Genomic DNA, 21069 nt, shown 5'->3' on the forward strand with positions numbered 1-21069 from the left:
CAGGTTACCCTTGTTTTTCTGAGCTGTCCGTTGCCAGAGGGCCAAGGACTTCCACCAGCAGAAGATGCATTGTGCAAAGTAGGTTAATGTGCAAATAAACGTGCTCAATAATTCCTGCGCTGCAGTGTGATCATGTGATCACCATTAACACACCATTTAACATGTACAGTAGAGATACATGTAGAGATTATTAAAAATATATAAATATTTAAATACATCTTTAATTAAAATAGCTGATCTACAAGCTCACAGTGCATTGCAATGTGACCCATTGTGATTTTGTAGATCAGCATGTTTATTTTATTTTTGTGTGACACCATTGTATGACACAGTATTAAATAGGGCAAATGCTTAATCAGACTAATCGATTTATGATAATGGATTGTTTTTTTACTTTGATTCGTTGATCAGACTAATCGATTTATGAAAAATGATTCACGATTATTTGATTAACGGAACAAAGTAATCGTTAGAATAATGTCTAAGAAAATAAATAAATAATCAATTGCAGACCTAAACCATTTCTACCACTTTGCTTTCCCTTTGACTATGAGCCTAATTTTAATCGTAGACCTTGTCTCTTCCATTTCAGAGTGCTTCAGGTCTTCAGCAGCCACCCACAGCAGTCTATGATGCCTGTTGACCTGGCCATGCATCTGTGCCTGAGCCAGAACCAGCCCTTGCGTCAACTCCTAGGCATGCCTCTGGTGAAACCAATGGAAGCTCTTAGTCAGCCCATAGACTGTCCAACAACAAGGAGCAACCATCCGTCTCGGCAGCACAGCTCCTCTTCCTCAGTGATATCCTCATCACCTTCCTCTTCCCCTGAGCCCTCGTCGCCGCCTCGGAGTTGTTTCCGCAGAGACGGCAGCAGCCTGAGCAAAAAGCGGGTGGTGTTTGCGGACGCCAAGGGCCTGGCCCTCACCGATGTGCATTTCTTCTTCTCCGAGCCCTTGTCCCCTCCGGTTCTGTTGGTGACGAACGCCTCTCCAGCCAAACTCCAGGTCCACCAGCAGCCCTCATTCAAAGCCCAGCGCTACAAGGTGAGACTGGGTTTCCCACAGCCGACGCTAGACCTAAAAAACTTCATCGTTCGCCTGAAAGAGACACTGGTGCAGCTGGAGAGCTGCCACGTGACAGAGCACGCTATGAGTGGCACCGTGCGTGCCTGTAACGTCAGCTCAGAGAAGTCTGTGCACGTGCGAGTCACTTTTGATTCCTGGCGAACTCACCAGGACTTTCCCTGCACCTTCGTGCAGCAGCGCTACGGGGGTTCGGACATGGACGTCTTTGCCTTCAGCGTGGCCTTGCCCCAGAACCTGGACCCGAGCGAGCGACTCGAGTTCTGCGTGTCCTTCAGGCCCGGCGCCGGTGCCGCGCTGCGCTGGGATGACAACCGAGGGCAGAACTACAGGGTGTGTGTGGAGCCGGCGGGGGCCAATGTGAGCCCAGCCTCGGGACTGGTAACCTTGCGACGGAATCTTGCGCGGCCTGCGCTCCAGCGACCGCCCTCATATCCGTCTGTCAATATGAAGACCTGTGCTGATATGTACTCGGGGAGGTTTGTCAGGCAGAGCTGGGGCCAGCTAGAGTCCTACTCTTCTTCTCGCTAGGCTGACCACTGAAACAGCCTGCGCTGGTCTCCAGCAAGCATGCACGTCAGGGGTCATCATCACCATGTTGACTTGTGGTGGAAATTCTTTGTCAAAAATACATTTTCAATAATATTGCCAGAAACACCTAAAGAGATAGCCCTGAATGACCATAACAGGTCTGTAAAGGCCCATTCCCACTGGGCCAGATAACAGAAAAGAAATCTCTTTCTCCAGATATTTTTCCATTCAAAGTGGATGGTAGATACAGATAAAAAATATATATCTACCACAGATATTTGCCACAGATACTTTTATCTGTGGCAAATATTTTTTTTATCTGTATCTACCATCCACTTTGAATGGAAAAATATCTGGAGAAAGAGATATTTTTATCCGTTATCTGGCCCAGTGGGAATGGGCCTTAACCCTGAGAACGTACATATGGAACCAAATGGACCCCTAAGTTACAGGTCTACTTGCCAATAAAACGTTTGAGAACCACAATAGTACTAATAGTGAACTCATAATGTGCCATAGTGTCATAGTAAATACTGTAAGTGTCAAGAAGAAAACCTGAGCGCCAGAAAGAAACCTGCAGACTTGGGATTTAATAATTGGGTCTTATGATCAAAATAAGAACATGTATAAAACGGAAAATCTAAACTTTGCCACAGACATGGCTAAGTCTTGCCACAGACACATTTGTGACCCCTGGTACACATTATAGGACATTTCACCAGGTCCATGGATTGACAGAGGCCCTTCAAAGTTCTCATGGTTCAATGTTTCACTGTTTAAGCACTTGATGTTCGGGGGTTAACATTCCGTCATTTCAGTAGAGGGGGGAAAGGAGGGAGCCAAGTACAGAGCCCTGGTTAGTAAAATATATAGGGTCAAAGGGGTTAATAGCGTTCCACTGTGAACTTCTGTCATTTCACTGTGTAATGGTCATGTGATGTCTATTTTATACAAATGAATAACTTGAGATGAATGGAATTTTGATATTGAAATATTTAGTGCTCATCATTGTGTGACACTTAATACACAGTAGCAACATTCAGTGGTCAACTAGTACAATAAGAAATGTGAAATAACTGTTGCACTAGTGGTAGAAGATGGATGGACTATATTTATAATAAAACTTTCTGGCCATTTTTTCTTTTTGTGTGAACCGTCTAATCAATGATGAAATCATTCAGAAACCTGCTCCTTCAGAAATCATATTCCAATTATCCGGCACGTTGCACAGTTTTCGTATTAAATAAATATACTGTATTAGGTTAGCATATTTTAAACTAAAGGTCACAAATTATCTGAGGGAGGGCGAGTGCCAAAGTGCGGCCAGCCCTCGGCGCCCTTACTGAATTATCTATAGTGGCCAGTATACATTATAGCCCCAGATGAAGACATAGTGGAAAGGTTACAATCATAAATCCATATTATTTTGCGTTTGAGTAGTTTGCAGCTTAGAACAACAAACAAAACATCCTCACCCATGCTGAAAGAATCTGGAAAACTAGTTCAAATATTCTCAGAATTCAAAACAGGCAAGACGACACCTTAGGACAGGGACGTGCAAAGAATGTTAGAGTTTAGTGGAAATATTTCGGTGCGTTATACCACTCATACGAATAATTTCTACACAGAAAAGGCAATTCTTTCAACATAAGATGCTGCATTCAAGTTCAGGAGAGTCTGGACAGAGCAATTCTCTTGAATGCTGCCTTCGGGTATGGCATGGGAAGAGGGCATTTGCATTTCTTTCACCATAGTGAAAACTGCATTCATGGTCTGGAGAGGGCACTTTCTACAGATGGGTAAAAGGGCAGGGGCTTGAGCCCCCTTTGATGTCTATGTGTGCACGTGCCTGCCTTAGGATGTGGGTCAGGAATGCAGAAATCTTATTCCCTTGCCTTCCCTTTTTTTTAACACTCTTATCTCCAACAATTCCCGGAGGCTCAGATTTCCATTACTGTGTACGTCATGCATACCAGACAGAAAGTAAGTGAAATGAGAATATCTAGGCGGTCCCGACACACACAGTCACAGGCAGGTGGGTGTCTCTAGAGAGGAGCCAGAGGAACACAGTCCTCTACCTGTTTTTCCTCTGTTGTGTAAAGTTGAATTTAACTCCAGGCAACGTGACTCATGGACAGCAGGTGCTGAGCGGCACATAGCTGGTAACCATGGCAGCTGTAAGGCCCCGCTTCAGAGTCTAGGGAATCCGTTGGGCTCTGGGCCTGTGTTTACATGCAAGGGTGGAGTCATTATCGGCATTGTAAAAGCCCCACGGTGAGAAACTCTCGATTCCCCGATTCTCTCTGTTCTCTGATTCCTGCTCCTCCCCATCTCGCCGCCACCAGTCTGTCTTGTTGTCTCCTCACATGCACTCCCTAGCCTTGTCTCCAGAGGTGGAAAAAGTACTCACATGTTGTACCTAAGTTAAAGTATCAATACTGCACTGTAGATGTACTCCGTTACAAGTAAATGTCCAGAATTCAAAATGTACTTGAGTAAAAGTATGAAAGTATTGGCATCAAAATGTACCAAAAGTAAAAGTACTAAATGTTTGAAAATAGCAGATCTACAAGCTCACAACGCGTCGCACCGCGACGCGTTGTGAGCTTGTAGATCGGCTATTTTCAAATAGCCAAGGTATAAAACAGGGCTAAAGTGGTTTATGTGTGTTTTATAATATTGAGACTGTAGTGGAGTAGAAGTAAAAGTGCTGGAAATTGGAAATACTCAAGTAAAGTACAAATAACTCAAAATTGTACTTAATTACATTACTTAAATAAATGTACTTAGTTACTTTACACCACTGCTTGTCTCTTGGGCAACAGTCCCTCTCTCCCATAAGATCATAGCTTTTGTGAGCTGGTTCCGCCTCGCTGAATGAAGTCAGCACAACATGGTAAATATTTACGCCGCTCACATGTAGTTATCATGCGGGGTATCAAAGGTTTCACGTATCATGTGATATAAAGGCCGCTTTCTTTGCGATCTATTGTGTTCTTTGTGACCATTTCCTGGAAGCGGCATGGGTGTCCCCTCTAATAATTATTATATCCTGCTGCTGTGGACACTTTTATGAACTCAAGTTTCTCACAGTAACATATATCCCAAGCCAGTGTGTTCCAACAACACAACAATATTATGGTGGGAACATTCTTCCAACACATATTTCGGCAACATAAGTGCATTTATTCTAGCGTGACTGCTTCCTAACCCTGGCAGTGGCTTTTGGTAACCTATAAACTAATACAACAAAACACAAAGAAAGTTATGCACAAGCTATGCATATTCCATTTACATAATTTGCCACCTGTTTCATCAGCTTGCCTGATTCACAGGTTGCTTCAAATCTGCAAGACAACACCGACTCTGCCTTATGGTCATTATCAGCAGAGTTGGAACACTCAGCAAACCAATCATATGGCTTGGCAGTGCCAACCTGTCGTACAAGTTATATTTGATGCATGCATGCTGTTCCCTATAAGAATCACTGGTTTGCCCACAATCTGCCCACAATGTTGCTTTCAAACGTCATGTGTAAATGCATCTGTATAGCCTGTAGGCCTAGATGTACTTAGGAACATTCAGTACTGTACTGTTTTGCTCAGGATCCAGTCTTGCCAGATGCAAAGTCTGGCAGAGAAACAAGTGGCCATGTCCACGAAAACAAGCCCAAACGAAGCAACTAGGCTACGTTTTCTACTACTTTGCATCAGATATTTTGAAAATAGCGATCTACAAGCTACATGTGAGCTTATAGCTCACAATTACCAGTATTAGTAATAACAGTGTGAAACCATAATCAAAATAGACATTCTTGTTGTGACCGTAGGTTGAATTTACTATGAAATCTGCAGCTCATGTGCATCAGTCAGTCACTCCCTTTAGGGCGAGGTCGCTTCTTACTGATATGTTAGTTGTATTTACTTGTACAAGTAATGGTGAAGATTAACTATCAATCACTTGGCTGGGGGACCCTTTGGGACCACTGAGGGCCCCCAGACCCCACATTGAGAACCGCTGCTCAACAACACAGCCACATACAGTACTGACATGCAAATGTAAAAAGTCAAATGAAACCTACAGCAGACTACAGTACATGTTACTGCTTTAATATCAGGCAGTGGAGTACGCATAATTTACACAAGTCAACTCTGCTCTGTTAAAAGTCAGGCTGACTTTGTGAGATGGCGGTTATAATATAATCATAATGCAGTAAGTCATGTGGATCCAGATTATTTTTGTTCTTCCTTGCAGTGGAGAGCCTTTTGGCTTTCTTAGTTGAAATGTTTTTGCCTTCAAATCAACAAAAACAAAAAAACATGTTAACAAAATCTGGGACATCAGATTTTGACAATTTAAAGATGATTATAGAATGTCACGTGTCCCCATTAAATGATGGTAAATAATAAATGTGTCCCTTTTAGTTGTTGGCCGAGAATGATTAGCACTCTTTAGCAGTAAGCAACAATTGAACCAACAGCACCTGTTGAACAGTTGGGAGTTATGTGTTTTCCTCAATCACAATTAGAGTACGGTAGTTCACCCCCAAAATGACATTTTTTCTATTGATTACTCACTTGAGTTCAATGAAATAGTTTTTGTCGCATTCCTAAGACAATCATTTTATTATAATAGATTTACCCCCATTGATTCCGGATTGGGACCCAAATGCAAAAAGGTACATTTATTGTAATAGCATTTCTAAGTGTTTACTTCAGTAGGCCTACAGTATGTGTTATGAATTATCTTTCAGCTCCAGTGACAATCTTGGGAGGGGATTTGTATTATGTCGGTAAAGGATCAGACCATTGCAGACTAACAAACTTTACTTGACTTTTTAAAGCGTGTAGCAGCAGCAATAACAAAAACAGAAGTGCAGTGTGACCATGTACATTATCAACCAGTAAGACTCCCTACGGTCGCTTATCTCCACAAATAGGGCAAAAATGTGTTTTTCCATAATCTTCCTGATCCATGTTGATGACATGAGTGTAGACATACTGTGTAGTGATTTTCGGGCAAAATCTGTAGGAGCAGTGTCCAAAAATGTGTTTTTAAAAATCGGCCTGAAGGTGGCGCTCTATGGGACAGATTCATGTTGATGGGATGAGTGTAGACATACTGTGTAGCGATTTGCGTGATTTTAGGGCAAAAATTGTAGGAGCAGTGGAGAAAAATGTGTTTTAAAAATCGGCCTGAAGGTGGCGCAATATGGGACAGATCCAAGTTGATGAAATGAGTGTAGACATACTGTGTACCAATTTTCGTGATTTTAGGGCAAAAATTGTAGGAGCAGTGTCCAAAAATGTGTTTTGCAAGAATCGGCCTCATGGTGGCGCTAGAAGAGGGCCATGTGAGAAATGAGGGGTGGGGTCTCCGCGTTGCCTTGGCGGACGAATAGGTACCGGCCCCGGCTCTCCCGGACGCTCCTAGCCCGAGTTACGGCATTTTATGTGAGCTGCAGTGGAGGGGGTCCTCCACTGGGGGCGTCACCACTTTTGCATCCATTCTGGAGCACCAGGAGTGGGTGGTCCCCGGGAATTCCCCGTGAGCAGGCCCGTTGGGGTGGTCATTTGGTCATTTTTGCACATTTGTTCATTTTTTTACACTTGGGGGTCCCTGGAGCTCCGGGGGTCCTTGGAGGTTGTAGTTTGGCAGGTAAGGAGTGTGTGTGCAAAATTTGGCATGGATGGGGGCAACGGTTGTGGAGATATGAGCAGGGCAAAAGTGTGACGTGTGACTCACTCACTCACTCACTCACTCACGGACGGACAGCCGGTGGAGGTTTTGGTAGTAAATGCGACCTACGGTCGCAATCAAGCCCAGATAATTCCCGCACATCACAACAACAGGGCAGGCAAAACAGTCAAGCGCCGCACAATCAAACTGAGGATCATTATGCATAAGAACACTCACTGGAACACTAGTCAGTGAGACATAACAATTCTTTTGTACACAAACCTAGACTAAATGATGTAAGGTCACGGGCATGATGTAAAATCATGCCAATACTTGAGCAAGAGTCAAACTTTCTCAAATTCAGATTTAACTAAGATAAAAAAAAAAGACTCTTTGAATTTTGTACCAGCCCTGTACAAGCCCTGTATGTTATTGTAGAGTCTATGTCCCCCAATGGTGCTGCCGAGGGCCCTCTGAAAGGTATTTTCTGCTCACAGCAATGAAGAACACAATGGTAGGCAGAATCTGTTGCTGTGGGAACAGAACTCCTTTGTTGCTTTTTCAAGTAAACACCAGCATCACGGTCTACCTCTTCTGCTGAGGTCTATGAATCATGCTGTAATTATTATGATGCCTATTGCCTAGCATTTTTCCCCTTTTTTAAAGAACAGATTGCTCCAATGTGTATTCATGTCAAGTCAGTTCAATATCAGAAATCAGTAAAAAAGTAGATTTACTTAAGTACAATTTTGAGGTATTTATACTTTACTTGAGTACTTCCAATTTCCAATACTTTTACTTCTACTCCACTACATCTCAGCTCCAAATATTGTACTTTTACAATATTTTTTTCAATTATTTGAAAACTTTAGTAACTAGTTACATTGCAGATATACATGATTATATTATAAAACATACATTAATTTACACTTTAGCCTTATTTTATTCCTAGGCTGTTTGAAAATAGACGATCTACAAGCTCACAAAGTTCAGGTAACTCACATTCATAGCAAACATGAGGGAAAAGCATTATAAGAAAGGATTTTACAATGTGTAGTAAAATACGCCCTCTATTGGTAAGGAAGAATACAATTTTGCCTAAAAAAGCTCCCCTTCACAAAAACTAACTCCCACTTGAAATTATTCAACCAGTAGGATGAGTCCAATCTCACACAGCAAAATGTATTTTACATGTTTTGTACGAAAGGGTCATTACTCATTTGTGAGTAAATAAATACATTTCTTTTTTCTTTTCTTTTTTTCAAAATTAATTTTATTTACATGACAGAGATGTGGTGTGTGTGACACCAAGAGGTGGTGTCACACACAGAGGCGTAATTTCCCAAAGGGGGGGACATAGGGGGTGGCAGAAAATAAGTTACCATAGCACCATTTCTAAAATAGCAAAAATAGTGGATCTACAAGCTCTCAGCGCGTCGTCAAGCGGCGCATTGAGAGCTTGAGTAGATCAACCATTTTCATTATTTGTTTGGGGGTGAAAATAGAAAATGTTTGAAAATGTTCGCCTATGACATTCCCAAAAACAGGGATGCCACTTTGAAAGTGGTTAATTAATGAATGGTTGCAACAAAAAAAGGCTTATCTAAATCAACATGTGTCTGTCACATGTAGAGTGACGGGCATCCATTGTGATGAAATCAGCTACTCATTTGCACAAACAATTTAGAGTTGGGGACAATATGCATGTATAATAATTTAATATAAGGTTAAATTTGAACACTAGGGGGTGACAATTGCCATTCCGTGATGCCTCAAGTGAGCCCCTGGTCACACAAATAGTGGATATTTCAATTGGAAACAAAACCCCGAACTGTCCTCCGCTGTCTTCATTGACATTGGTCGCTGGGCAGGTGTTCATGCTCAGGATTCCATTGAGTCCTGCTGAAGCACTCTGCAGCCTTCCTGTCGCACTCGCAGATGAACATCTCACACGGGGTGTTTTTGTCTGAGGATGGAGAAGCAGAATCCTCAGTGATAACTATGCGAGATCAGCCTGTGAACTGCATCAGCACTGACACTCTCAGTTGTCAAAATATAGCTCTGAGATTTGTTTCTCTCTCTCTCTCTCTCTCTCTCTCTCTCTCTCGCAGATGCTGTTGTCTCTACTCATAAAGAAAATAATACCAAGTGGACTGGACTATCCTTACAAAAATAAATACATAAAAGTAATACCAGTAACAGCAATAATAACAATAGTAATAGTAAAAGTAATAACACCAACAACAACAATGATAATAGTTTTTTTTTTATCCAAACCAGTGTTCATTTTGGCAGCACATTTTTTATTTAGTTTTAGTCACAGTCATATTTTAGTCATCTGAAATGTTTCAGTTTTAGTCTAGTTTTAGTCGACTAAATATCATAATATTTTAGTCGACTAAATGTACAGTTGATTTTGTCGACAAAACATTTTTGGCGGGCCTTGATGGTGTCGTAATGGCTGATTCTACACACTTGGTTGCACTGCAACATGTTGTGAGCTTGTGTTGGACTCGGGTGTGCAACACCCAACCAAACATGAAATTACTTGTCTTTTAGTTCTACTGGATCTCTTCTCCACTAGTCCCTACCGTGAAACAAAATTGTCAATATATTTAGTCATAGTTTTAGTCATCATAGCTTAGTTTTTATTTCGTTTCTATTTAGTTTTGGTCAGTGAAAAAAGGTAGTCGACGAACATTTTTCGTCATAGTTGACGAAATCAACACTGATCCAAACACTAGCTGAAACAACCAGGTAAACTGTATTTCACAGTATGAGCTGGGTCCAAGCTTTAAACAGAGGTTGGTTTACCCTCCACTTTCGGGAAGGCACTTTATCAGAGATAAGGAATGGTAAACAAACTGTACAGCGATATGCTTGGCGAGGCATGGACAGAGGCCATGGTTTTCCGAAACAGCATGTTACCCAGGATACCATCTAGCCAGTGTCAATGACAACACTTTATTTTACAAGTTATGTTGTATACAGTGCATGTACTGCATGTAAGTTTCCCAAGTACACTATAAACTATTTTAACATTGTTAGTCAACGTGTCATTTGCAATGTGTTTTATTGTATTAATTCAAAACAATTTAAGGCTTGTTTTGATAATTGAAATAGCATTTTTTCTTATTATTATTATGCTGTTTGTATTTCTTTTGAAGTAAGTAAGCACAACCGATTTTTGTATACATTTTGAACATGTGAAATGTGACATTCTGCACAATGACTACTTTTACTTTTGGTACTCTTCAAGTACATGTTGATACCAACACCTTTGTACTTTTACTAAAGTACATTTTTAATTCTGGACTTTGAAGTATTTCTACATTGCAGTATTGATACTTTTACATATTACAAAAAAGTACCAAAATGTATTATTTTTTTCCCACCACTGGTTAGATGTTAAAGGAGTAATTCACCCCCAAAATGACTTTTTTTTTCTATTGATTACTCACACCATGTAGACTTGAGTTCAATAATATTTTTCGTTTTGGTTTTTGTCACATTCCTAAGCCAAAAATGTATTATAGTAAATTTACCCTGATGGTTTCCCCATCTAGTGCCATGCATTTGGGTCCCCATCCAGGGCCATGCATTTGGGTCCCCATCCGGTATCAATGGGGGTACATTTACTATAATCACATTTTTGTCTTAGGAATGCGACAAATACAAAAAAATATTATTGAACTCAAGTCTCTATGGCATGAGTAATCAATAGAAAAAAATCAAACCTCGGTTCGAAGTGAAGCGGTGGACAGATAAAACCTCTATTCTGAATGTATTTGGAGAGCCGGTATGACAGTTGGTATAATAGGTTGAAGGCCAAATTATCATGTGAAGCTTGACCAATCCTCAAAGTATCCATTCATCTGACCGGGAGGGACACCGCACACATATTCTGGATGTACAGGACATATAAAGCCTATTCATTCTGAACTGAAATGACCATATATGGACATGGGACACACATTACGACACCTATTCATTCTGGACTGATATTTTGCACGTACAGGACAGGAAAACCTGTTCATTCTGGCCTGGAGTGACCATATATGGACATAAGGTAACGGAAATTCTATTTTTGAAAATGCCTGTTCATTCTGGACTGAAATGACCATACTGTATATGGGCGTGATACACACAAAGCCATTCATTGGAAGCGGTTTCCACCGCTTCAAAAATATATATAATTTTAGGGGTGAACTACTCCTTTAAGTGCCTTGCTCAGGTACTGCTCATCTCAGACTGGTCTGGCAGGGGTGTTCTAAACCGGTGAACTTCTGATTAATAGATAGCCGCTCTCTACCCACTCAACGAGGGACGTCCCTCTAAGTGGGGAACAGTTGGAGTGTACTTACTTGTACAGGTCACCTCCCTCTTGTCCTCGTCACAGTTCCAGGCGTAGAACTCGGTGTAAGGGTTGTCAGTCAGCCCCCAGCAGTCAGGGTGCTGCATAGCGTCGCCGTAGCAACGGTCGTGCACCTCACAGCATCTAAATGTCAAAAAAGGGACGTGCAATCGGTGTCTGAATCAGAATCAGTTCAGTGGACAAGGATGATAAATTGTCAGACGAAGAGAAACAGCTGGCGATGCCGTGCGTATCACAGGAGGCATAATGGTTGTCTATTGTGGAGGGTTGCCGCTACAGAGACCACAGTACAAAATTGGATAGATGCATGAAGCAAAAAAGATGGAAAAAGTAATGCATGTGGAAAAATACTTCTGTATATGTAATTTGTTTGAACTAATATGTGCTCATCTTCTTCAGTAGTGAAAGCAGACAGAAAGCAGAGTGTAAGATTCATCAGTAAGCCTCATAAATAATCTATTTAAAATATTTTGGGAAAACCACTGACATCATGCATTGATATTAAAAATAAAATGTACTTTGTAATTTGTACCTTTTAAGAAGGTACTCCTGTACTTTAACTCAAATACAAATTTGACTGAGCAATTAGTAGTTGAGTAATATTTGACCAGGAGTGTAATTGCCCTGTTTAATTCCATGTTTTTATGTTGTGTGTTGACCCCAGGAAGATTAGCTGATATTATGCATCACCTACTGTAATGGGGATACTAATAGAAGAAGAAGAAGAAGAAGAAGAAGAAGAAGAAGAAGAAGAAGAAGAAGAAACTCTAGTACTGGGTTAAGACAAGATACTTGTTGTCTACCATTGACTAACTAGCCTATTTACAACAATGCTTCATACAGCTTTGAAAGTTTGAAACCCAGACAGACATCTTTCTGCAGTGACTGTATTCACTGCTTTGTCTCCTCACAGAAACATTCCTCTGACCTGTCCAGATCATCCACAGGGGTGCCAGACCCTCCCTTGCCACAGTAGCAGCCATAGTCAGCATAGTCCATGATGGGCCAGCTATCCGGCATCACACACAGGATCATGTTTCTAAACTGGTTCAGGGCCTTAGGGGGCATTGCCTGGGCTGGAACATACAAATACACATCAACAGATATGCAGATGTGGACACACACGCATGCACGCACACAGTATACTCACACATAACAGCATCTACACAAACACACATATTCAATGGATGAAAAACTATTTGCTAGGGGACACCAGGGCTAGATGTCACGCAGGTAAGTTGTAACCCTGGTGGTGATATCTCCCAAACCAGAGGGCCTTATCCAAAACAATCTAAAAGCAGCTCACTTTTTTGATTCAGGACCAATTTTAACATTTCTGAACCGTAAAAGTAAAAAAAAAGAAAAGAAAAAGAAAAGAAAACCTGCACTATTATATGTATGATATATTTACATAACGATGATAATGATATGTAATTTATGCATGTATGTATGTACAGTAGCTAGGCTGTACAGTATGTATGTGTGTGTGTGTGTGTGTGTGTGTGTGTGTGTGTGTGTGTGTGTGTGTGTGTGTGTGTGTGTGTGTGTGTGTGTGTACGTACGTGCATAGTTCATTTAGATTATTGTTGCACAGAATACAGGAGGGAAAAGGTATATTTTGACACCTAAACTATAGTCCTGTGCTAAACATAACATGTGGTATACAGTACTGTAGCTAGCAATAGCAAACATCACTCAGTCTCTGGGGCAAGTTGTCTCAGAGCTTTCGGGGCAAGTTGTCACATGTGAAAACGTGCCCCGGTTACTATTATACATGTCAATTCTAGGTTACTTTCGTAAATTCTCTGACAATACGAGAGAGGTACTTCACACAGTATCATTAGTAGTAATTAAATTAGTATAAATGAGGTGGTCACAAAATGGTAAAAAAATACACATCACCCATCTCAAACCCAGCCATTCCAAGATCCAGCTCAAACCGAGTCTCTACAGGTCCCATCTCAATCCCAGCTACTACATGTAATGTCAGGCCCCAGCTCAAACTTATTCCCCCCCCCCCCCCCCCCCCCCCCCCCCCAAAATAGGTTGAAAGTGCTTGAAGGACCACTTCCCCCATTTTCAACTTCATATAACTGGTCCTCACCAATGCTCTTTATAATATGGTACGTAGTAGGTTTTTGTCTACTCTGTCTCAGAGTAGACAAAAACCTGTGGACAGTTCAGAACCCCGCCTATCAGTGACATCATCAATGGGGAATCCAAGCTAATAGAAACTGCAGGCTTTCTATTCCCGGAAAGTTAGCATGCTCTAATGGAAGCCGTTGTTCTTGTGATAATAAAAAAACAAAATGCTAAATTTTGAATCTTGTTTGAAAACAAAATGATTGCCTACAATGATGTCACTGGTAGGCAGGTTTCTGTTTCTGTGTCCACAGCCCTCCTATGAGACACAGACCAAGTTGACAGAATGGTACCATTTTATCATGAGCATTATTGAGCTCCAATTATATGAACATATCGTCGTTGTTGTGTCCAAAACCGTTTGTTTTGTATTTATCATTTTAAAAACGATTTAAAATAGTGAAAATAGACAATCTAAAAGCACACAACGCCTCGCACCGCGAGGCGTTGTGTGCTTGTAGATCGGCTATTTTCACTAGTCTTGTGCGACAGTCTTGTATGATGACGCATGGCTTATTTTACAACAAAAAAAATTGAAACTTGGAGATACAAGGTTTCTGCTCGACAGTGACGATATGTTGAAAATGGGTGAAGTCGAACCAGAGTTCATGACTAAATAATAACTATAATGGAGCTATAGGAACAAACAGGTTATTCTTTTCATTCATTCATTTTCTCAAAAGTGACAGTTCTGGACAAACAAAGGTTTGATTTAGATGCTACTCACCAATGCAGAGGCCTAAAGCCACAAGGAACAGGGCCTGGAGAGTCTTCATGTTGTGAGTATGTAGAGGGTCAGTCGGGAGATGGAGCTCATCTAGGCCTGGGAAGGGGAGCTCTTTATACCAGGTGAGGTGTGTGACGCCTTGGTCATCAGTACCCGCCCACTAGAGTAAACTCCTGGGCAGGGGTGTCGCACCAAATTCTGGGCCCTGGGTACTTTAACTGTTGGAAAATAGCACATATACAAGCTCACAGCGCTGAACCGAGTGCCGCGCTGCAAGCTTGTAGATCTGCTATTTTTGAAACATCTGGAAAGTCTTTGAATATTTCAAATCCCAAGTTTTTTTTCTTTTTTTAATCTATGTTTCTATGTCAGTGGTGCTCAAACTTTTTCATGTGAAGGACCCCCAAAATTATATGTATTTGGCCACGGACCCCCATCTCAAAATATTTAGTTCCAGGGACCCCCCAGATTTGAGGACCCCCCAAATTTGAGTTACAAATGTTTGCTTAAAAAATACATATATTCAAAGATTTGCACACATTTTCAAAAATAGCAGATCTACAACCATGTATATCTTGTATATCTGCTATTTTTTCAATAGCTAAAGTATAAAATAATGAAGGCCCCTCCACATTGGGCCCTAGTAACTCAGTCCCCAAGAAAGGGTGACACAGCAAGATGCCACAAGCAACCCTCCCTGAAGAAAGGGTGACACAGCAAGATGCCACAAGCAACCCTCCCTGGGAAAGTACTTAGGGGTCAGAGTCAGTACAACCAGGGACGTGCTGGGCCCCTGATTCAGCCCGGGAAAAAGAGTTGGAGAGGCCCTCATTGCGCGCTATAGAGAGAGATCTCTCTACTGCTACTCAAAGATTTGCCATTTCAGATCATGACAAGTGACAAGCCAGTTGGCCAATTACATGAGTTATATTTCGTCGTTGTCGGGTGGAAACCTTGTATGTCCAAAACCGTTTGTTTTGTATTTATCATTTTAAAAATGATTTAAACTAGTGAAAACAGCCGATCTACAAGCACACAACGCCTCGCGGTGCGAGGCGTTGTGTGCTTGTAGATCTGCTGTTTTCACTACTTTTGTTTGACGGTCTTGTATGGTGAAGCAGGGCTTTGCTTTGAGAAAAAAATTACAAATTTGAAACTTGGAGATACAAGGTTTCTTTCTGCCCAACAGTGATGATTTACTTTGTTGGCCGCCCAGCCCCAAAAATGGAACGAAGGCCGACATTTTATTTTTACTTTTTTCCTGATGGCCAGCCTGGACCGGCCGGGAATGAACCGGCCGTTCGGGAGTTGTCCCCCTTTTCCCAATGGCCAGCACGTCCCTGTACAACTATTGTTCCAGTGCAACATGTAACAGCCTCGCATGGCCAGACTAGGCTGATTTTTTCTGGTTCCAGGCTAAACCTAACACGAGGGCCACACAGGGTGTGGGGCAAAGAAGAGCATGTGTAAAACCAGACACAAAATCCCACGGTCTGATCCCAGGTAACTCTTCAGCACATGTTGCACCTCCTGTATGTAATGTTCTGTCTAGACACATAGGAACACTGTGGTCTGCTGTTTCACTCCATCTGAGCGAACATTATGCTCATTTGCCATACTGTGTTCATTCCCACTGAACACACTGACATTGGCAGAGAGGAAGACGTTGACTCGGGTGAACAGGACGAGTACCCTCAGTAAGCCTGCTGCTTCTACAGTACATAGGTATGGAAATAATGGTATCGCTGGATTTAATTGGTCATCTCCCAACTATGACCAAAACAAGAGCTTGGTTGAAAATTTAGCCCCACACAAACAAATCAATCATACAATCAGCCAGTATCTGAAGGTAATTATTGTTTTACAGACATCCGCGTACAAAAGAATGTACTTTGCATCCTTTCTCAATTACCTATAGGGTGTGCTAATATGTAGTTCTAGAGCGGCCATTTCTTGGGTCAACACAGCCTTACACAGGTGTTCTGATTGGAGTAGAGCATTAGTTCTATGCCAATCAAACAATTGAAACACCTGTGTTTGACCCGTCACTGTTGGCACACACTATTCATGGGTTGCATTTGTAGTCCTACACCAGCCATTTTGCGGACCAACACAGGTGTTTTTATTAACGTAGAACATTGGTTCTATGCCAATCAGACAAATTGAACACCTGTGTTGGTCCTCAATATGGCCGGTTTAGGACTACAAATGCAACCCAATGAATTCACTTTCTTTTCATTTATTTAATTTCTCCAATGTGTGACGTGACTGCGTGTGTAACTGTGTTTGTATTATGTCTGTAGCATGGGCTGCAGTACCACACACACACACACACACACACACACACACACACACACACACACACACACACACTCACAGGAAGGGAGCCCCTTCCAGGGTGAACAGCTTAGCAATAGGTGCTGAGTGGGCAATATTGAAATGAAGAACAATCGATCTATGAATCAAACATTTCAATTTATGAAATGGTCTTTCGATGTAAAAAAAATATATACATTTAAAGAAGTGATTTAAAAGAAGATTTAGCAGAGTTGGCGAGCCTGACTTCCCCATCCTAGTCGATTTCCGTCCCTGCCAGACTGCCAGTGAACCGTTGGAAGAAAATGTTGTTTGTTTCTGCTGATAGGCTCAGGAAGCACTGCAACTACAAAAGTCAAAAGGTGATATTGCATCACTTTGGTCTGTGGGGGTCACGACCTGAAAAGGTACCATTGATGTGGATGACCGAGCCACAACACTGGGGCTGCATGCGTGACATTAGATAAACATATGCCTAGACATGCCTTCGCCACATGGACGAATACATGGAAAATCCCACACTTCAGTTTAAGTGGGTTGGAGCTAGGTTTTGGTGCCTCTCTCAATGCTGCTTCAGGGAAAAGATAAAGCACAGGTATTCTTGTACCCACCTACCAAGATTCTTCCAGCTGGAAAAGAGTGAACTGTATTCACTCCTGTATCAGCATGTACTAAGAATACAACATAATGTAACTATGTACAGTTTAAGTAAACATGTCTCTGCAGTAACATGTCAACACAACAAATTCTATATGTTTAATTTTCTATTCATTCTGTTGATGTACAGGTAGCTCAGATGGTAGACACTTGTCTTTGAAGGTTCTGGGTTTGCTCCCGGGCACCGCCAACCCAGTATAATGAGCATCATGGCTTGGGTAACTATAGGACACACAGGACCAAAGTTCTGGTAGCTGATGGTAGGTGTTGCGCTCCATCTCAGCAATCCATCTCCCAGGGTCTAATGAATTGAAAAGGACATACTGTAGTCACCCTCGTTCTCACTCACTTGATTCCATTTAGAGTTTTGCACATCAGGAGAGGTTTCACCGGCAAGAGTTGCAGGAAATCCTGGAAATCGGCTGGGAAGAACACATCACTAACAATGTTGTTCTAACCCGTGCCGGCCTTCCAAGTGTGGAAGCGGTCATTGGCAAGAACCGTCTGAGCTTCCTTGGTCATTTATGTCGCAGGGAAGACTCATCCCTCCTCAAACAGACCCTGTTATGTGAACTGGCTCATGGCTCTAGGCTGCTAGGGCAGGGGTTCCCAAACTTTTTGTCTCAGGGCACCCCAAGAAGATTTAGCAGTTAGCGAGTCTGACTTCCCCATCCTAGTCGATTTCCATCCCTGCCAGACTGCCAGTGAACCGTTGGAAGAAAATGTTGTTTGTTTCTGCTTATAGGCTCAGGAAGCACTGCAACTACAAAAGTCAAAAGGTGATATTGCATCACTTTGGTCTGTGGGGGTCACGACCTGAAAAGGTACCATTGATGTGGATGACCGAGCCACAACACTGGGGCTGCATGCGTGACAGTAGATAAACATATGCCTAGACATGCCTTCGCCACATGGACGAATACATGGAAAATCCCACACTTCAGTTTAAGTGGGTTGGAGCTAGGTTTTGGTGCCTCTCTCAATGCTGCTTCAGGGAAAAGATAACGCACAGGTATTCTTGTACCCACCTACCAAGATTCTTCCAGCTGGAAAAGAGTGAACTGTATTCACTCCTGTATCAGCATGTACTAAGAAGAATACAACATAATGTAACTATGTACAGTTTAAGTAAACATTTCTCTGCAGCAACATGTCAACACAACAAATTCTATATGTTTAATTTTCTATTCATTCCTGGAAATCGGCTGGGAAGAACACATCACTAACAATGTTGTTCTAACCCGTGCCGGCCTTCCAAGTGTGGAAGCGGTCATTGGCAAGAACCGTCTGAGCTTCCTTGGTCATTTATGTCGCAGGGAAGACTCATCCCTCCTCAAACAGACCCTGTTATATGAACTGGCTCATGGCTCTAGGCTGCTAGGGCAGGGGTTCCCAAACTTTTTGTCTCAGGGCACCCCATGAATATTTTTTTTAATCCGAGGCACCCCTACATTATAATTTTCACTCCCAGCACCTTATATTGATAGCATATCGTCGTTGTCCGGTGGAAACCTTGTATGTCCAAAACCGTTCGTTTTGTATTCATCATCTATAAAATTTTGATCTTGTAGATCGGCTGTTTTCATTAGTTTTGTGCGACAGTCTTGTATGATGAAGCAGGGCTTTACCAAAAGACGTACACATTTGAAACTTGGAGATACAAGGTTTCTCCCCGACAGTGGCGATATTTTAGTGATTATGTTGCGAGGAAAACGTTGAGATAATAGCCATTTTGGTTAGAACTGACTGAAAATAACTTTGTACTTCAAGTTTAAAATGATACTAATTATTTTTTCAAGTGTCCAAATAAATTCCAAATATCATCAAATCATCTCGCGGCACCCCAGGGTGCCCCGTCACCCACTTTGAAAACCCCTGTGCCAGGGGGACCCAAGAGACGCCTGAAAGACCAATTTAAACAGCTACTCAAAAAGACCAGGATTCCTGTGGACAACTGGGAGGCCCTGGCAGCGGACCGCTCACCCTGGCGTGGCACAATCCACCACTTTGCAAATCCCGCCCCATTCTGCCCTGTTACTATGCTGGGACATATGACCCTGGGCAGATTGTTTTTATAGTGGCAGTGAATGGGATTTTTTTATGTTTTCATAGCCTCATTACAGCTATATAAAGTACCAAAGGAAAAACATCTAGGTGATATTAATAAAAAGGGAAGACAAAGGTACAGTAGTTACATTGCAAAACAGGGGGTTTACCCGAAAATAAATGTTTTAATTAGTTTAATCCCAGTGGGACAGAATCCTCTTTGCAGATTCTTTTATAGTGGTAGTGGATGGGATTTTTTTTCTCTTCATAGCCTCATTACAGCTATATAAAGTACCAAAAAAACCACATCTACGTGATATTAATAAAAAGGGAAGAAAAAGGTACAGTAATTACATAGCAAAACAGTAGTTTCCCCCCGAAAAATAAATGTTTTAATTAGTTTAATCCTCTGGATCAGAGATAGAAAGAGAAGCGCATTGCATCTTGGGTACTAGGAAGAGGACAGAGAGAATGTTTCTCCTCACATAATAGGCTGGCTTTTCGTAATTCTGCCCATTTAAATTATATGTACCCAATCGTGACTCTTAGACCATTGATAAGGTCCATATGAACTAGTTTGTTGAAGCTTATTCGTTATGATGAGCGAGATCGCTTGACGCTTGCCGTCGCTATCACCGTACCGGCCGATCTCCGTGTCGCGCAGTGCGGACCGTTCTTGAAAGCCTGAAGCAACATTCTCCACTGCACAAACTCCACCCCCGATAGCAAAAAGTGAATGTTTTTTTCTGGTTGGCCAGTCAGGGAGTCTCAGGGACCAATCAGAAGGCTGACAAATGGTGAATTGGCAATGTTCAGAAACCCTGATTCAGCCCGGGAAAAAGAGTTGTAGAGGCCCTCATTGCGAGAGCGCTGCTGCTACTCAAAGATTTGTGACAAAGTGACAAGCCAGTGGGCCAATTACATGAGTTATATTTCGTCGTTGTCGGGTGGAAACCTTGTATGTCCAAAACCGTTTGTTTTGTATTTATCATTTTTAAAATGATTTAAACTAGTGAAAACAGCCGATCTACAAGCACTCAACGCACTCAACACACAAGCACACAACGCCTCGCGGTGCGAGGCGTTGTGTGCTTGTAGATCTGCTGTTTTCACTACTTTTGTGCGACAGCCTTGTGTGATGAAGCAGCAAAGCAACACATTTGAAACTTGGAGATACGAGGTTTCTGCCCGACAGTGACGGTTTACTTTGTTGGCCACCCAGCCCCCAAAATGGAATGGCCTGGACCGGCCGGTAATGAACCGGCCGTTCGGGAGTTGTCCCGCTTTTCCCAATGGCCAGCACGTCCCTGGCGGAAGCAAAGTGTCAACAAAGACACCAACGTCTTTTGTTACCCCGTCCACCTCCAATACTTCCATGCCCAGACTGCCCCCGACTCTTCTACAGCTATACTCACACTCACACTCCACAGTTACCAGCAGGCATACAGACAGTGAGTTCAGGATGTTCAGTTAGCTCAAAAAGAGAGCAAACGAATGAGTGGGGAGAACAGATC

General features: G+C 42.1%; 2 protein-coding genes across 2 annotated transcripts; one reads left to right on the forward strand and one right to left on the reverse strand.

The window, feature by feature from the left end:
- Positions 1 to 632: 632 nt before the first annotated feature.
- LOC308299741 (protein phosphatase 1 regulatory subunit 3C-B-like) lies at positions 633 to 1613 on the forward strand (the record flags this gene model as incomplete). The annotated part of the gene is made up of 1 exon (XM_080743531.1): positions 633 to 1613. One exon carries the CDS (start codon positions 633 to 635, stop codon positions 1611 to 1613), a length of 981 nt encoding a protein of 326 aa, XP_080599657.1.
- Positions 1614 to 9139: 7526 nt separating this feature from the next.
- Positions 9140 to 18031, reverse strand: LOC308299742 (phospholipase A2, minor isoenzyme-like; the record flags this gene model as incomplete). The annotated part of the gene is made up of 4 exons (XM_080743532.1): positions 9140 to 9258; positions 11657 to 11790; positions 12596 to 12743; positions 17968 to 18031. The coding sequence occupies 4 exons, from the start codon at positions 18029 to 18031 to the stop codon at positions 9140 to 9142; spliced, it is 465 nt and encodes a 154-aa protein (XP_080599658.1).
- Between the last annotated feature and the right edge of the window lie 3038 nt (positions 18032 to 21069).

Source organism: Nannobrachium achirus, assembly GCF_963921795.1.
Source record: "Nannobrachium achirus genome assembly, chromosome: 15".
Lineage (NCBI taxonomy): Eukaryota > Metazoa > Chordata > Actinopteri > Myctophiformes > Myctophidae > Nannobrachium > Nannobrachium achirus.